This window comes from Fonsecaea pedrosoi (assembly GCF_000835455.1).
Source record: "Fonsecaea pedrosoi CBS 271.37 unplaced genomic scaffold supercont1.7, whole genome shotgun sequence".
Classification (NCBI taxonomy): Eukaryota; Fungi; Ascomycota; class Eurotiomycetes; order Chaetothyriales; family Herpotrichiellaceae; genus Fonsecaea; species Fonsecaea pedrosoi.
This window is the reverse complement of record NW_013550609.1, coordinates 744,100-758,196: the sequence shown is the minus strand read 5'-3', so window position 1 is coordinate 758,196 and position 14,097 is coordinate 744,100. Positions and strand designations below refer to the sequence as shown.

At 52.2% G+C, this 14,097-nt stretch overlaps 5 protein-coding genes across 5 annotated transcripts; 2 read left to right on the top strand and 3 right to left on the bottom strand.

Annotated features, from left to right (window-relative positions):
- Positions 1-1,422: 1,422 nt before the first annotated feature.
- Z517_10337 (uncharacterized protein) lies at positions 1,423-2,789 on the top strand (the record flags this gene model as incomplete). The annotated part of the gene is made up of 2 exons (XM_013423949.1): positions 1,423-1,672; positions 1,723-2,789. 2 exons carry the CDS (start codon positions 1,423-1,425, stop codon positions 2,787-2,789), a joined length of 1,317 nt encoding a protein of 438 aa, XP_013279403.1.
- Positions 2,790-5,966: 3,177 nt separating this feature from the next.
- Positions 5,967-6,841, top strand: Z517_10336 (uncharacterized protein; the record flags this gene model as incomplete). Its single annotated transcript, XM_013423948.1, has 3 exons — positions 5,967-6,029; positions 6,108-6,200; positions 6,278-6,841. The coding sequence occupies 3 exons, from the start codon at positions 5,967-5,969 to the stop codon at positions 6,839-6,841; spliced, it is 720 nt and encodes a 239-aa protein (XP_013279402.1).
- A 327-nt stretch (positions 6,842-7,168) lies between these two features.
- On the bottom strand, positions 7,169-8,550 carry Z517_10335 (uncharacterized protein; the record flags this gene model as incomplete). Its single annotated transcript, XM_013423947.1, has 2 exons — positions 7,169-8,320; positions 8,431-8,550. 2 exons carry the CDS (start codon positions 8,548-8,550, stop codon positions 7,169-7,171), a joined length of 1,272 nt encoding a protein of 423 aa, XP_013279401.1.
- Positions 8,551-9,278: 728 nt separating this feature from the next.
- On the bottom strand, positions 9,279-10,943 carry Z517_10334 (uncharacterized protein; the record flags this gene model as incomplete). The annotated part of the gene is made up of 2 exons (XM_013423946.1): positions 9,279-10,731; positions 10,786-10,943. The coding sequence occupies 2 exons, from the start codon at positions 10,941-10,943 to the stop codon at positions 9,279-9,281; spliced, it is 1,611 nt and encodes a 536-aa protein (XP_013279400.1).
- A 2,176-nt stretch (positions 10,944-13,119) lies between these two features.
- Positions 13,120-13,904, bottom strand: Z517_10333 (protein yop1; the record flags this gene model as incomplete). The annotated part of the gene is made up of 4 exons (XM_013423945.1): positions 13,120-13,301; positions 13,364-13,427; positions 13,482-13,697; positions 13,854-13,904. The coding sequence occupies 4 exons, from the start codon at positions 13,902-13,904 to the stop codon at positions 13,120-13,122; spliced, it is 513 nt and encodes a 170-aa protein (XP_013279399.1).
- Positions 13,905-14,097: the final 193 nt, after the last annotated feature.

The following is a 14,097-nucleotide window of genomic DNA, read 5'->3' as shown; positions in this document are numbered from 1 at the left end:
TAATACAATAATCAGGTTGAAAGACTATTTTCTATGCACGTCCTCGATTTCTGCGCAAGTGATCGCTATATCCGGAAGTTTTTTGGTCTGAATGGACAATTTGTTGTCCTCCCGCCGAGAGCTGTCACTTTTCATGTGTGTCTCCTGTCCTCCGTACTGGTAATGGCGACCGGTTCAACAATGTTGCTGTCACAAATTTCTCTCTATCTCTCCTTCCCTTCCCTCTCGCAGTCGCTCGGTCGCTCATGCGCGTGGTATATTCGTAGACGCCGTCACTGGGTAAAGCCTCGTCCGTCGATTGATCGAGCCAGTGACATAGAGTGCGCAACCTAAAGCTCTCTGGTTCGTAGGTGCTGGGGAGCCCGCGGGCCCCAATGCCTCATTGAGCCAGGAAAGTCTCCTTTGATTCTTGCCCGTAAAGGCGGCACCTCTATCTGGAGATCTGGAATAAAACATGATCTCTGGGGTGGTGGTGATGGGGACAAGAGGACTCTGGTGGCTCTCTTGTCTTGTCTTCCTTGCCGTGTTCCATGTATAGAGCCTTCTCGATCTCGATCTTAGCATTGAGGGAAGCGCCCGGCGGCGACACTGTCACCGTCGTCGTCGTCGTCGTCGTCGTCATCCCACGATATACAGTGAATAAAGTACACTTTTGTCGCCTTTCCCCCGCTTTCCTTCACGTCTTCCACGTAACAAGAGCGGAACTAGGTGGCGGAAACAAACGCCTGTATGCTTCGTCAGGGCAGAGCGCTTTCCATGTCTCAAGTGAATGATCGGTTAAACCCATGGCTCAATTTCGGGAAAAGAGGAAAATGTCACTCGATGGGTAGGAAAGAGGGTCTTTCGAGGGGGGTGTTATTCGCCGTCGAGTCGAGGGTGTTGAGTTCAGTCCCGTTGTATAAAGAGATATAGAAGATCTTTCTTCATCAAATGAATGCCTAGGCAAGAGAATAGCTCCACGGCGGTTCTGGTTGCGCTTCAAACACGACGCATCGTTTGTTGTCGTTGTCGTCGCGGCGATCCAAAGTCCCCCGCCAAAGTTGTTGACCCTATGTCCAGTTTGGCAGCGTGAACCCACATCGACGTCGTCGGTTCACGGCGATGAATGCACAAAGAAAGGAAAGACCAGGCCTTTCACAAACAGATTTCGTCTCCAAGCGCCACTCACAGCGTGTCACTTGTTGCATCGTCGTCCCCGTTGAGAAAGAAGTCATTCCATGACAGATCCAGTTCCAGATTCAAATCCAAACTTGCGCAACGAACCTGTTAACGACTCAGGTTCTTCGACCGTCTCGTTTGAGGCTGCTGCTTGAACACGAAAGACTGGACGATCCGTATCCTGTGCTCGCTGCACCACTTACCTAGTTCAAGCCTTACGATCACAACAACAACCACACCTTGACACGACTCTTTGTCCCAGACATGGACACCGCGACTCTGGACATCGATCGCCGTGGACGTGCTAGAACGGTCTTGCCTCGTGCATCTTCCTCACCGCCAAAGAAGCCTCGCTCCATTCGAGAACCACATGGTCCTGAATTGGTCATTGACAACCGTGGTTATGCCAGAGCAGTGTTTCCAAACTCAAACACGAATTTGCATTTAGACGACGTGCACCTGCGAGTTGGCCGGTATGAAGAGTCGTATGAGCGCACGAAATTTCCAGATGAAGGTGGTTCTCCCTCTTTTGATTGCGTGTTTTTTGCTGATTGAACGTGGCAGATCTTGATGTCGAAGCCAAAGAAGTTGTTCCTCAACCAGCACGCTTTCGCCTTCACCAAGGTGACGACCCTCGGTTCCAGGCACCGGTGACACCGCAAAATGGCAATTTGGCTATGGTTCCTGCACCTCCGCGCTATCAACATGGATCCGGTATAGGAGAAATAAAAGAAATCGAACGACGAGAGGCAGAAGAAGACCAGGTGCAGCAGGCCACGTATCAACTTAACCACATCCCAGTGTTGCCACCAATCATTTGGGTCAAGCGAGCCGACGCATACACCCGTCTTCGCTATGCAGTTGACGTCGTGACCGTCCACGGCGAAAAGTACATCAGAATCGATGAGATACACTTTCTGTGTGCCGTGAACGCGGATTGGCTTCAGACCGGCGAGGACGTCACCATCCGCCGAGTGCAATACCGCCATTGGCAAGCCGGGAGACGCGTTGGTCGTCCAGAGATTCTCTTCGTGTTGTATCCGCTTGGGGAATTGGCGTATACTCCCACCAATAATCGCCGCAAGAAGGCACCTCTGGAATTCCGTCCTCAGCTGGACAACTATGGCCGGGTGCTTTTGAATGCGTTCGATCGCCCTTTGAAATTCTCCAACGTTATGCCTGGACAGATCAGCACAGAAATCGAGGGGTGGGAAATGGAGGCCATTTGCCGTTTGGACCCAGACATCTGTCACCAAGATTTCATCGATCGCATGCTCCCCAATCCTGGTCCTGGCAAGAATCGACCCAGCAAAGGCACACTGAATCACCGTCGTCGGCGAGATCGCATGAAGATGAGAGTCGTTCCCTGGCCTCTACCTCGACAACTCAGCTATTCCGATCAACAAGTCATCAATGAGCTGACCGTGTGGCAAATGGAGAATAACACGACTATGGGGTTGAGAGACCTATCAAAGGAGGAGATCGAGATGCAAGAGGCAATCATGTATGGTGGGCATTTTGAGCGATCAGGGGCCAATGCGCAGAATGACAGGGCAAGATTGGAGCAGTTTTGGGCCAACCTGAGACTTGTGAGGACTAAATTTGCGGAGGATTCGGAGGAGGTGAGGTGAGAACGATCAAGAACAGGATCGCTGTGCAGCTGGAGAAGATGGGGCTGGAGTACGACCATCATGTGTGGGACGCCTAGGGTGGTACATGGGCGATGGCGATGGGCGATGGTGATGGGGCGGTGCTCGTTATCAGGTATGTAGAGTTTGTGACTCTGTCTGGTGCCGGATAGGTCCTTGAGGCGACCGAGGGCGTCAAATCTATCGATGGTGAGATCCTATTGCTCGAGCTCTTCCCGGGCTCCCAAATTGAGGCTGTCATGGAGGCCGTATCCAGCACATGAGTGACGACACGTTGCTATCTCGAGCGTCCATCACGCAGCCAGTCGCTCCTCTTTGCGAAGGTGGGACACGTCAATGCGAACTGCTGTGTCTATAGCAGTGAATGGCGGGGTCCCGAGTCGTATCCCTCCTCAATAGCCCGCGAATTAGGACTCCTCAGTTTTCTCGACGCCGTCCGAGCCTGCGAATGGGCCAATTCCCTTGAAACCGTCCCTGTCAACCACACTCTCGAAGACGAGATTTACCAATCTCAAGAACAAGACGCGGTCAACAGTAAGAGTGAATCAGGGAGCAAATTCACCTTTATCGCGGTGGTCATCCGTAGTTTATCCGAGATCACGTGCACGAATGCCCATTTTTCTCTTCGGGCGCCTCTTCCACTTCATCTTCTCCTTGTGCCATGGAATCGACTCTGGTCGATCTGGAGGTTGGACACTGCCCTTCTTCTTCCATTGGTTGGTCACCAGTCCGCCGTGAGTAGCAAAAGCTACCACCAAGTCTCTTGGATTTTGCTTGTTTAGACGTCCTCCTTCATGCCATGACCATCGATGAGTATAGGCACCAGAAAGACGCCATTGAGTGATGCTGCCAGAGACGGTCGGCGCCCTATACAAATATATCATGGGTGCTTACCGGCGACGCACGACATCAGCGTCAACGACGGTCGTCGGTGGCGGTACGTAGTGCATCCTCCTTCGCCGTAGGCGTGCGCGCTCCGTGCTTGACCACGCGAGGTATGATATTAGATGAACACGGAACCGAGGGTGCGAGAGTGTAGCCGGAGTTTTATAGTCTTATAATCGTCAAAGACCACTGGATTCACCTGAGGGGAAGAAGATCGAAAGGTGAGAAGGGAGAAGAGTAGAGAAGAGACAAAGGTCCGACGAGAGGTAGTTGTTGACTCTGGGAAGGTCTTTTCGGTACCTTCCCTCCTAATGACCTTGCCTGCCGCGATCTACACGAATTTACCTTGACTACCAATGTGAATACTTAGGTCAAAGTGATATTAAGGAGGTAAGCGAGTGATGAGACCTGACTAAAGAGGCGAGATGGATAAACCCCCTTTGTCAACTCGTTTAGAATTACACTGTTTCTCCATCTTGAAAACCTCTCCATGCCTTTGCCTCTTTTAGATCTTTTTATTCAAGATCATAATATGTGTAGATACTGTCGAGGGACCGCTGACACCCTGTGTTACACTTCTCGACTCTCGAAAGGGCTGTAAGGTTTTCCGCAGAACGCCCGTGTGCAGTGAAGACAGATGTGCTTATATCTCCACACACCCATGATGATTGTCACCCACATACCCGGCCAAGATACAAGACATGGCGGTTCTTACTGTCCTTGCCACACGTCAGAAAAACCACTGGCAAGCTTACTGTTGGAAGATGGACAAAGACGATGGGATCTAACCACTGGTTCCTTTGTCTTTGGTCATATTTCCACCCTCTACTTTTATGCTCTGGCCTAGGATACACACTCCTCACAATGGCCAGCCTATTTCATGCACCTGCATTCGGTGATGCTTTGTTCACTTCTCTATGTGTGATCTGTTGCACCTCGCAGTCACCGGATACGGCTATTCGTGGTCCTTTTGCGTGACAATTCGCTGCCTCTGTCAGTAGCGACACCCCATGTTTTGTGTACAAATACTTTTTTCCCTTTGTCCAGTCTCTACATTTCCCTTGACACTGCACAGCCAACTCACTAGCTAGTCGATACTTGGATAGCTATCCACCTGACCAACACTACCAGTGAGTCGCCATGGTCCATGGGACACCCTACATTCATGAGCTGACCACCATTATCTAGTCACAAATACTTTTCCCTGCTCGTCTTCACGATGAAGGGTATCGCGACTGTGGCATTTCTCGCCTTGGTCTCCACCTTGGCAAACGCCAGCAACGGCCATGACGCGGACGATTTCTGTATCACGGCATGCCAGAAGATCAAGGGAGGCTCCATGTCCATCTCTAGCCCAACCTGCTCTGGAGTGACTGGTGGATATTGCGAGGACCACTGCACTTGGTAAGAAAACCAGGCCCATCACCTTGCCCCCGTGATGTGACTAGAGGTCGCTAACGTTATCCGTTCGTTGTAGCTCTGGCGACGGCGTCATGACTTGCAACAACAAAGATGTCAAGTGTTCGGCCGATGCAGTCACCAAGACGTGCAAGCAAGGACTGTCCAGGCAGTGGGAGTGCTGGTGCCAAGATACGTCGTTCTTTTCTGATGGATGGGGTCCAGGCGTGGGAGAAACCTGCGCCAGCTTGTGATGCTACATTGTTGGTTTTCTTGCTAGTCGCTTAGAGGTCGCTTTCGTGCACCGAGTAAGGTGACTCGAGTACCGCGCAGGATACAACATTGGTCGGGTGTGCCATACGGCATATCCAATCCCTCTGTCGGAGGCTAGAAGAAACGAAGCAAGGCTCTCGGAGCGGACGAAATGGTCGATCATGCAGTCACAGGTCGACTATTGATCGAGCTACATAGTTAGTTCTAGACAAAGGCGTCTGCATTATTCAGCAGCGCAAAGAAAAGCAATCTTCAATTTACCACACAACTTCCCGTCGTCGTCGGTGCCTTCATGCAGTTGTATAGCTACCTTGTATGGAATCCCCAAAAATACGAGGCCGGGTGGACAGGCTTGCAGCAAGGCTGAGGTCAAGAAGGGGGAGAGGGCTGGGTAACTTACCGCATCCGGAGTAGTTCATCTACGTCATTGTTGGCTTTCATCCCTCAATGTCTCTTATTCCGACAAACTGGCAGACCGGGGTGCGGGTCGCATCTTCTTCATTATTCTCCAGGAATGGCATGTTGACTACTCGTCTAGCTTTGTTAATACGACAGGGCGGTCACAGACTGGGACTGGACGTCTGTCGCCTCCATCCACCAAAGATGGCGGGCAAAATGTCTACGCACTCGCCTTCGATGGCCAAGAACCTCTCTGTTGAACCGATGGTAAGGGGATTGAAAATCTCTCGGTCGCAAGCAAGCACCATTACAAAGCCGCGTGGCTGATCGCTGAAAGGAGCCCAGAATACCAATGACGCGAAATGGATCACCCTGAAGAAAATCACGTACAAGGACCCAGCGGGCAAGCAAAGGCTCTGGGAATCTGCGGAGCGACAGGTCAATTGAAAATCCCGCGGAGTTTTTTTGCTGTTAGAAAAGATACGGGGGAAAAAAGGTTGACTCAAGCTCTGCAGACAAGACCCAAGGACGCCGAAGTCGACGCCGTCGGCGTCGTCGCCATTCTCAACGACCCCAAATCCTCAAAGGGCCCCTCCCTGCTCCTCCAGAAACAATTCCGTCCCGCGGTCGACAAAGTCACCATCGAAGTGCCGTCGGGCCTCATCGACGCGGGAGAGTCGCCCACGCAAGCCGCCATCCGCGAGCTGAAAGAAGAAACGGGCTACATCGCCACCATCCCCTCGGATGCCAAAGCCGCCGAGGGTATTCTGATGTTCAATGACCCGGGGTTCTGCAATACAAACACAAAAATGATCTTTGTCGAGGTGGACATGCGCGACCCCAGGAATGCAGAGGAGAACCTCAAGCCTGAGCTGGAGGAGAGCGAGTATATCGAGTGCTTCACCCTGCCTCTGGACAACTTGTGGAATGAGCTGGGAGATCTAGAGGCCAAGGGCTTTGCGATCGACGCGCGTGTCGGGACACTGGCGCAGGGCATGGAGATAGCGAAGAAATGGAAGGACGTGCTCAACAAGAATCCCTCATACGTGAATGGCGTTGCAAGGCACAAAACGGCCTAGGAAGGTGTCTCCTCCCTCTTTGCGGTCGTTGTCCACGTCTCTTCAACATGCTCTATTTCTATCCATGTTTGAGCAATAGCTGATAGATACGCTAGCTTCCTCATGACAGCCGCCCGTGCCACTGAAGATCCTATCTATTTCTCATGTACATTCGTCCCCTTACAAGATCGAATGGTGCAAAATGTGATGTCCTGCGCTCATGACAAAACTCTTCTTTACTTGCAAGTATTCCCATCCCAACCAAAGAGACCTCGGTCCCGATATCAAAGGAGTAAACAATGTAGTCGTCAAAACGCCCCCCCCCCCCCCCTCTCTCCTCTGGGTGAGTCACCGCCTAAAGATGCCGGTGGCCCAGCAAAATCTCAAGATGGCAAGACCCCACGCCATGCCGAGGGAGTCTCTGACCAGATTCAACTTGCTGCCCGTCACCTCTCTCCAGCCCACTGCGACCTCGGCCACGGGGATGTCTGCGAACTCGGCTAGCATGAGCATCTCGACGTCGAAGATCCACCCTTCCATGTGCATGTGCGGGACGATGTACGGGAGCGCCGGGCGCGAAAACAGCTTGAAGCCGCACTGTGTGTCCTTGATCCGCGCCGTGGCCGGTGGTGTCATGAGCCAGAGCAACATGTGGAAGCAGCGCATGAGGAAGTTCCGCACTTTCGACCGCTTGACCACCACTTCCGAGTCGACCAGGTGCGCCCGCGACCCAACCGCGATGCCCCTGCCCTCGGCGTCCTCGACCTCTTGACATGCCCTCACCAACTTCTCGAGGTCGGAGAACTTGGATGCCCCGTCCGCGTCCGCGAAAACGACGTATCGCCCGCGGGCGTGGCGCATGCCGTGTGTCACGGCGCCGCCCTTGCCGCGGTTTTCTTCCAGCGAGACCATGCGGATGGATCCTGGAGGGATTTTTACACCCATTGGAGACCGATGAGTCCAGGGGCCTGAGTCACGGCGGGGGTGAGGATGGAGAATGTGTTTGCGAGAGAAGGTCTGGACGATGAGGAGGGTGTCGTCTGTCGAGCCGTCGTCGACTAGGATGATTTCCCAGCCTCGAAGGGGCTCTTGTTGTTTAGATTGCGGAGCACCGCCGTTCGCTTTCCTGCGCCGTGGACCATTGGCCTGTGTTTGTCCTGCTTCTTTGTCCACCCCGGACGTGGTGGGAGATGTGCCATACTCTGTCTCGAGAAAGTTCACGGCCTCCTCCAACATCCCTGTCAGTCTATCCTCCTCGTTGAACGCCGGGATGACCAGGGTCACGAACAACTCGGCGGGTTCGATCTCCTTCTCCACGTCGATTTCTGTGTCTGGGTCTTCTTGCTTCGCCTTGACATACTTTTGTAGGGATGCATCGTACCAACACGGCAACGGTTCTGGGTCTGTCACATCGCCCGTCTTGTCAACCGTTGTGAATGTCTTCTCGGACAGGCGGGGTTTTCGTGGATGAGGGACGATGAAGGTAATGAAGATCCATATCTAAAACACCGCGGAGCGAAATCGCTATTGTCAGCAGGAGGTCGAGGACATTGCTGGGAAGCCGCAAGAGGAGGGGTGTGAGACCCAGGCGGATTTTAGGAAATACACACCAGCAACAAGACCGCAAAGGCCGCCCAGACCAAGATGAAGGGCACCAGACGCCATTGTAGGAACTTGTCGTCTTTGAATACATTGTTGAAGTGACCGCCCATCCCAATAGGTCGTTCCATGGTGACCGCGACTTCATGCGCCCCTCCCCAAAGAGAGGAGGCTTCAGACGCAAGACGAGGAAACACGAATGCGGGCTCCTTTGGGACCTCAGACCTTTTGGAAGAAGACAACAAGTCTCAAGGTAACGTCAAAGCCATAGTAGTACTAGGAATATTGGTACGCAGGCTCGTCGTCATTCGTCATCGAGCAGAGCGTGAGTAGAGCATGCGGCTTTTTTGTGTCTCGCACTTGTCCTGCGCATTGACATTCGAGTAAAGGCAAGATGTCAACAATTTTTGGTGGTCGGCAAATCGGCGCAACCATCAGACTCCGCGACCAGGTTTATTCCACACACGAGTATTAAAATAAGCAACTTAATAGCAAATCACACTCGAAGGAGCGGCGCGTGAAACAAGCAAGGCTTTCCGGCTGCAATGCAGGCATTGGGGCTGGTGTTCTGTGCTTTGTATTGCGGAGTCCTGGGATACCATGCATGTGGGATGCAAGGGTTTCCAAAGTTTGGCCATCGGCCACGCTGCGAGCCTCGAGCTTTCTCTAAGAGTACGTAGCTCACCATGTCGTAGTATAGATCAGTTTCTGTCTCACTTTCGTAACCACCAGAAAAGCTGAGAGAAATTCCTCTTCATTCAACAAGACCATGACCCTCACCATAGCCGCTCCAACCCAGAACTCGCTTTCCCATCCTGGCTCTCTCGAGGGTATTCAAGACCGAATCCCACCAAGCCGATCACCGCGACGAGAAGCTTGAACTACCCGCGACCTTTGTCCATGCGCTTTCCAATTTGCTCTCGATCAATTCATCGACCGGCTCGGCGCCGACGTCACTTACGCCGACGCCGCCAGCCGCCTTCAACCCGCTATCACCAGTATCTGGCCGGTTCTCCTCCAGACTCTGATCCAAGTTGCTGGCATAGATGACAGCTGCGAAAGCTTCGAGCTCCCTGACCTCGGCTTCTGCCGTAGATACATATTCATTGGGTGGGTTGTTCCCATTTCCGATCGCATGTGCCTGGCGTGTTATAATCGCCAGAATGTTGGCTAGCTTGACGCGGGGTTCTCCTGGCACGACTGTGACGGCAGAGTCAAGCTCTTGAATGCGCGGTTGTTGCGCGCTAGACATGGATGAAGATGGGGAGTGTTGCCTGGGTTGTGGATATAGTTGGGCAATAACCCGAGTGTCGAGCAGATGCGAGAACATGGAATTGAGAAGCAGGGTGTGGATCCTCGTGAATGTCGGCGAGTCAATCAGATCGGCAGTCTCATCGAGAAGCTGCCGCAATGGCCCTGTCGACGTATCGATATGCATTGTGGGTTCTTGACGTTCGCCCTTCTCCGGATCCTGAGTGTGAGAGCCGGGAGATGTTGCAGGCGGAGTGACCACCCCAGACTCTATCAGCACCGTCTCTTCCTCCTCTTTGGGTGGTAACACATAGGTTAGCCATCTGGTGGCATATCTCTCCTGTTCCGAACCGCCCTCGACGCGCTTTCGGACATCAAGAACCAAATCGCTGAGCCGAGCGGCGGTGATTCCCTCACTGGGAGAGATGCCCCCAAATACTTCCTCCACTGCTTCCCTGACCTTTGACATGATCTTTGCATACCCCTTGTGCAGCAGAAACCAGGAAAATGTTAGATATCTCCTATTGGTTTCAAAGTCGTTTCCGAACGCTGCGCCGGAGCTTCCGTCGTCATGATCCTCCAATGAGATCGAGTCCGCTCTCTCGGGTGGTGGCGGCTGGGCCAACGAAATGACCGACGACAGGTAGTTTAGTCGACCCAAGAGGTTCAATTGTATTCGTGTGAGGATTATGAGGAGCGACAGACTGTATATCAGTGTGAATGCTCTTGTGATCGAAGTCACTTTCAATTCGTTCCAAAGTTGGGCCTTTGTCCGGCGAGGCCCCGTTGGCTGACTCGCATCTCCTTGGAACTGGCTGGCATGTATAAAACTCCCCGTCTGGAAGCTTGACATGCTTGCCGTGTCGCCGTCATACATACTTGAGGCTTCGGATTTCCCTTCTCCTGAGGCACGTGCCAATCTTTCGGCCTTCTTCTGTTGCAGTTCATGAGTCAATTGTTCGACCGGAAGATCCTCCAGAATGTTCTCGGTCAGGGTAGGGAGTAACGCGAGGACCGTGATCGTACAATCTGTCTGATTCTGCTCGAATCGTCGACGGATGCTGGGCAAGATGAGATTAGTAGATATTCCGCGAAAGAAGATGGTATTATCTCACTTCTCCTTTGCGATCTTGTCCATCTGCATGCGCTCTCGCGCTTCATTAATCTTTCCAAGGACATACTGGGCTGCCAGATACGTAGCGCCAACAACACCTGCGCCGATGGCTATACCAGTGCGATGCCGCCTGAGCCAGCGACGTGTGGCTGATATCATTTTGATTTTGACCAATGCGAGGGAATCTGTGCACCTTATCTCAGGTACAAGTTGTCCGCTGGATAGGACATGATCGCGAATGGCACAGAGGAAGAGATGGAGGGCTCTGGCTGAGCGTCCCGAGCAAGTTCAGGTACAAGAAGGGAGCAGGCACACTGAAGACGCAGTTTTAGTATTGAGTCAATTGATCACAATTGTCGATGGAGCGGATCAAACTTGTGGCGGTGCCTCGGCTGAAGGCTGGCAGAGTACCTCGTATGGAGTATAGTACCCGAGCAAGAGCATGGGCCTTTTCGGTGCGGGATGGGCTTGGGGGAGAGTCAAGATACAACTGGAGAGCCAATAAATGAATGAGAAGACGGGCCGTAAGCAGGTCGGTGGCAGGTGGTGGCAGGGGATCTGACACGTACAACTACGTAATAATGAGGGCTTTGCTTGGGTCGTTTCAAAGGGGGCCCCAAGGGGGCCTTTCAGCCGGAAGTACGAGGTACCTCGTTGCGCCTACCTCTCCTAGCCGAGAATGGCCTTCCCTGCCCGGCTGGACCCCACCATCGAAGGAACATTCAAAGACTCTTGGATGCACCTCATCGTGGCTTTGTTCAAAGAGTCATACCGCTGCGACAAGTCCACCGATGCTGAAGGCACAATTGTTGGAGCCTGTATACAGCCATGTCTTGAATAGTCGCTCTGTCCGAGGCGCCACTTAGCTGGCTGCCACCCCCTTTGCTCTCTCCTACCAATACTCCGCTGAGCGTACCACTTGCGAAAAAAACCCCCACCATCTTGAAGTCGAAGTTGATTTCAGTACCGAGTATACTTGCGCACGAAGATTGCTAGTTGCGATCATGGACCAGGGTCATCGCGAATACATCCTGGAGGTATTCGCAGATCAAACGTTTGTCAGGGACATAGTTAAAGGTACGGTGTAGTCTGGCCCCATACTCATGGTTCAGAGGAGCCAGCTCTGCTTCTCTCTGCCTTGGTTGCGAGGAGACTGGCACGACTAACAATTGGTCTCTGTGAACACAGGAGTCCTACACACGATATTCTTCCACCGTTACTTCCCACCAATCCGACCTTCTCCCTATACCCCGAATGCCTCCTCCCTCTCTCACACTCACACTTCGCATTCAACCCAATCTCTTCCCATAACGCTCCCTTCAATCCTCGAGCCACCTGAAATCTCCACAGCAATCGATTCTCATGCAGACCTACTCATATCCCAATTGACACCACAATTCTCAGCGAGCACAACCAGTCCGTCAGCCGCAGCCGGTGGCTCTCGCGGTGAAATTGTAGTGCGATTTTACGATCGCAAGAGAAGAAAAACAGGTATCACGACGGGCTGGTTGGGCCGCTTAGGAGGTGGCGGACAGACAGACGAGGAAGTATGCTGGGAGGAGTGGTGTGTTCAGGTTATTGTTGCAAGACCTAGAAGTGAAGCGGGTATGGCTACCCTCCTGGCTTTTTGCCATATGTTGTGCGACACAGCTTTCTGTGTTACTAACGATTGGATTCACTGGCAGACCGCATCAAAGTCCGCCGTGCAATGGAATCTTCTCTACAGAAGACAGCGATGAAGATTGTCGCAATAGTAAACAGGGACAAGGATCACATTCCTCCCATTACCACAAGTGATCAGAATCCTTTTCCGTACAGGATATTTGTCAATCCCAAGCAACAGGAAAGTGTGGAACGTGGATTCGTGGGAGGGTGGAATTGAAGCTAGGGAGGTGCAGATCATATCGGCTGGACAAATGCATTCTCCTTAGAGATATAACTTATAGAGCGAACAAAAAGTTGGCTGTTTTTTTTTGGGAGTTTTCTTCGTTGGTTCCAATTTCAATCGACGCCTTCCTACCCCTGCGATCAATAACTAGCCTCAACTAATCTCTTGAGAGCCATCGCCACCACCCAAGACGTAAATCAATAGGTCTATCGAGAAAGTTCATAATGATATGATTTAGCCTTCCTGAGCAACTCGTAGGTCATCTCCCTGCAAACCGCAGAGAGCACCAGTTCCCATGACTCCACCTCCCACCAGATCTCGTTCTGGAACATGTTCCAGTCATTGTCATAATACCAAAAGCCTTTCCCTTGTGTGCTCAGATCGCATCAAACGGCAGCGATCGCTTTTAACTCTCGCACGAAGTTACGTTGAGATTCTTTGAGCCGTTTACTGGCTTTTGAAAGCAGCATCGGCCTTGCCTCGGACATCAGCAGAGGTGGAGGCTGCTGGTTGCTGGAAGAAACGAGAGAAGATTGGGTGGAGGAAAGATTTGAAGACGATCTGGGCGCCGTTGGTCATGGGGAGGGCCATCCACAAGATGAGGATGAATTTGAAGACGTAGTAGAAGGCTTTTGATGACAGGTGGTTAGTGTGGACATCGAGTGAGGGGCTGCTCTGCGCATCGACTTACGGAACCAGTAGACGGCATTGACCAAACTCTCAAGGACAGTAAGGAAGGCGTACACCACCCAGTACTAGAAAGACGGTCAGAATAGCTGATATCGGAAAGTGTCGGAAAGGAGGCATACCGTCAACCATTGTGTATCATCAACTTTACTGCTACTGAACAGAGCTTCCAGCGAGTAGTACCCCGGGATGATAAAGCCGGCGAAGTTGACCAGGAACTCGCCTCCAATGTTGAAAAAGACGAGGAAGAAGTAGAGGCCGATCAGGCCGAGGAAAGCGTAGACCTTGGGAACATTGGTCTGTCTCTCGAAATTGTTGAGCATAGGATACTTGGAGAGCTGCAGACACCATCAGTTAGCTCAACCGCGCCAGTCGACATTGTGAGATGGAACGATCATGATGCACTCCTAGAAGGGCTGGACGATGGGAAACGTTGGATCGCAGCAGAAGTTGGCAAAACTGGGAGCCTGGAATTGACATGTGCCTCAACATACTTCCTTATCGATCTGCGAGATCTGATGCTGCGCTTTGTCCTGGAACGACATCTTGACAACAATATGTCGGTATCGCTACGACGAAAGTAGATTGATGTAGTGGGAATGGGGAAATGGAGATGTGCAGATGAATCTGGATTGCTGGGAATATCTCAGTGCGAACAAAATGTGTGAGTGGGAAGAGAGGTGCAGTAGTGGGAGAGGTGATGTAGTTTAAACCCCCAGGGGCAGGAGGTGACGTTGG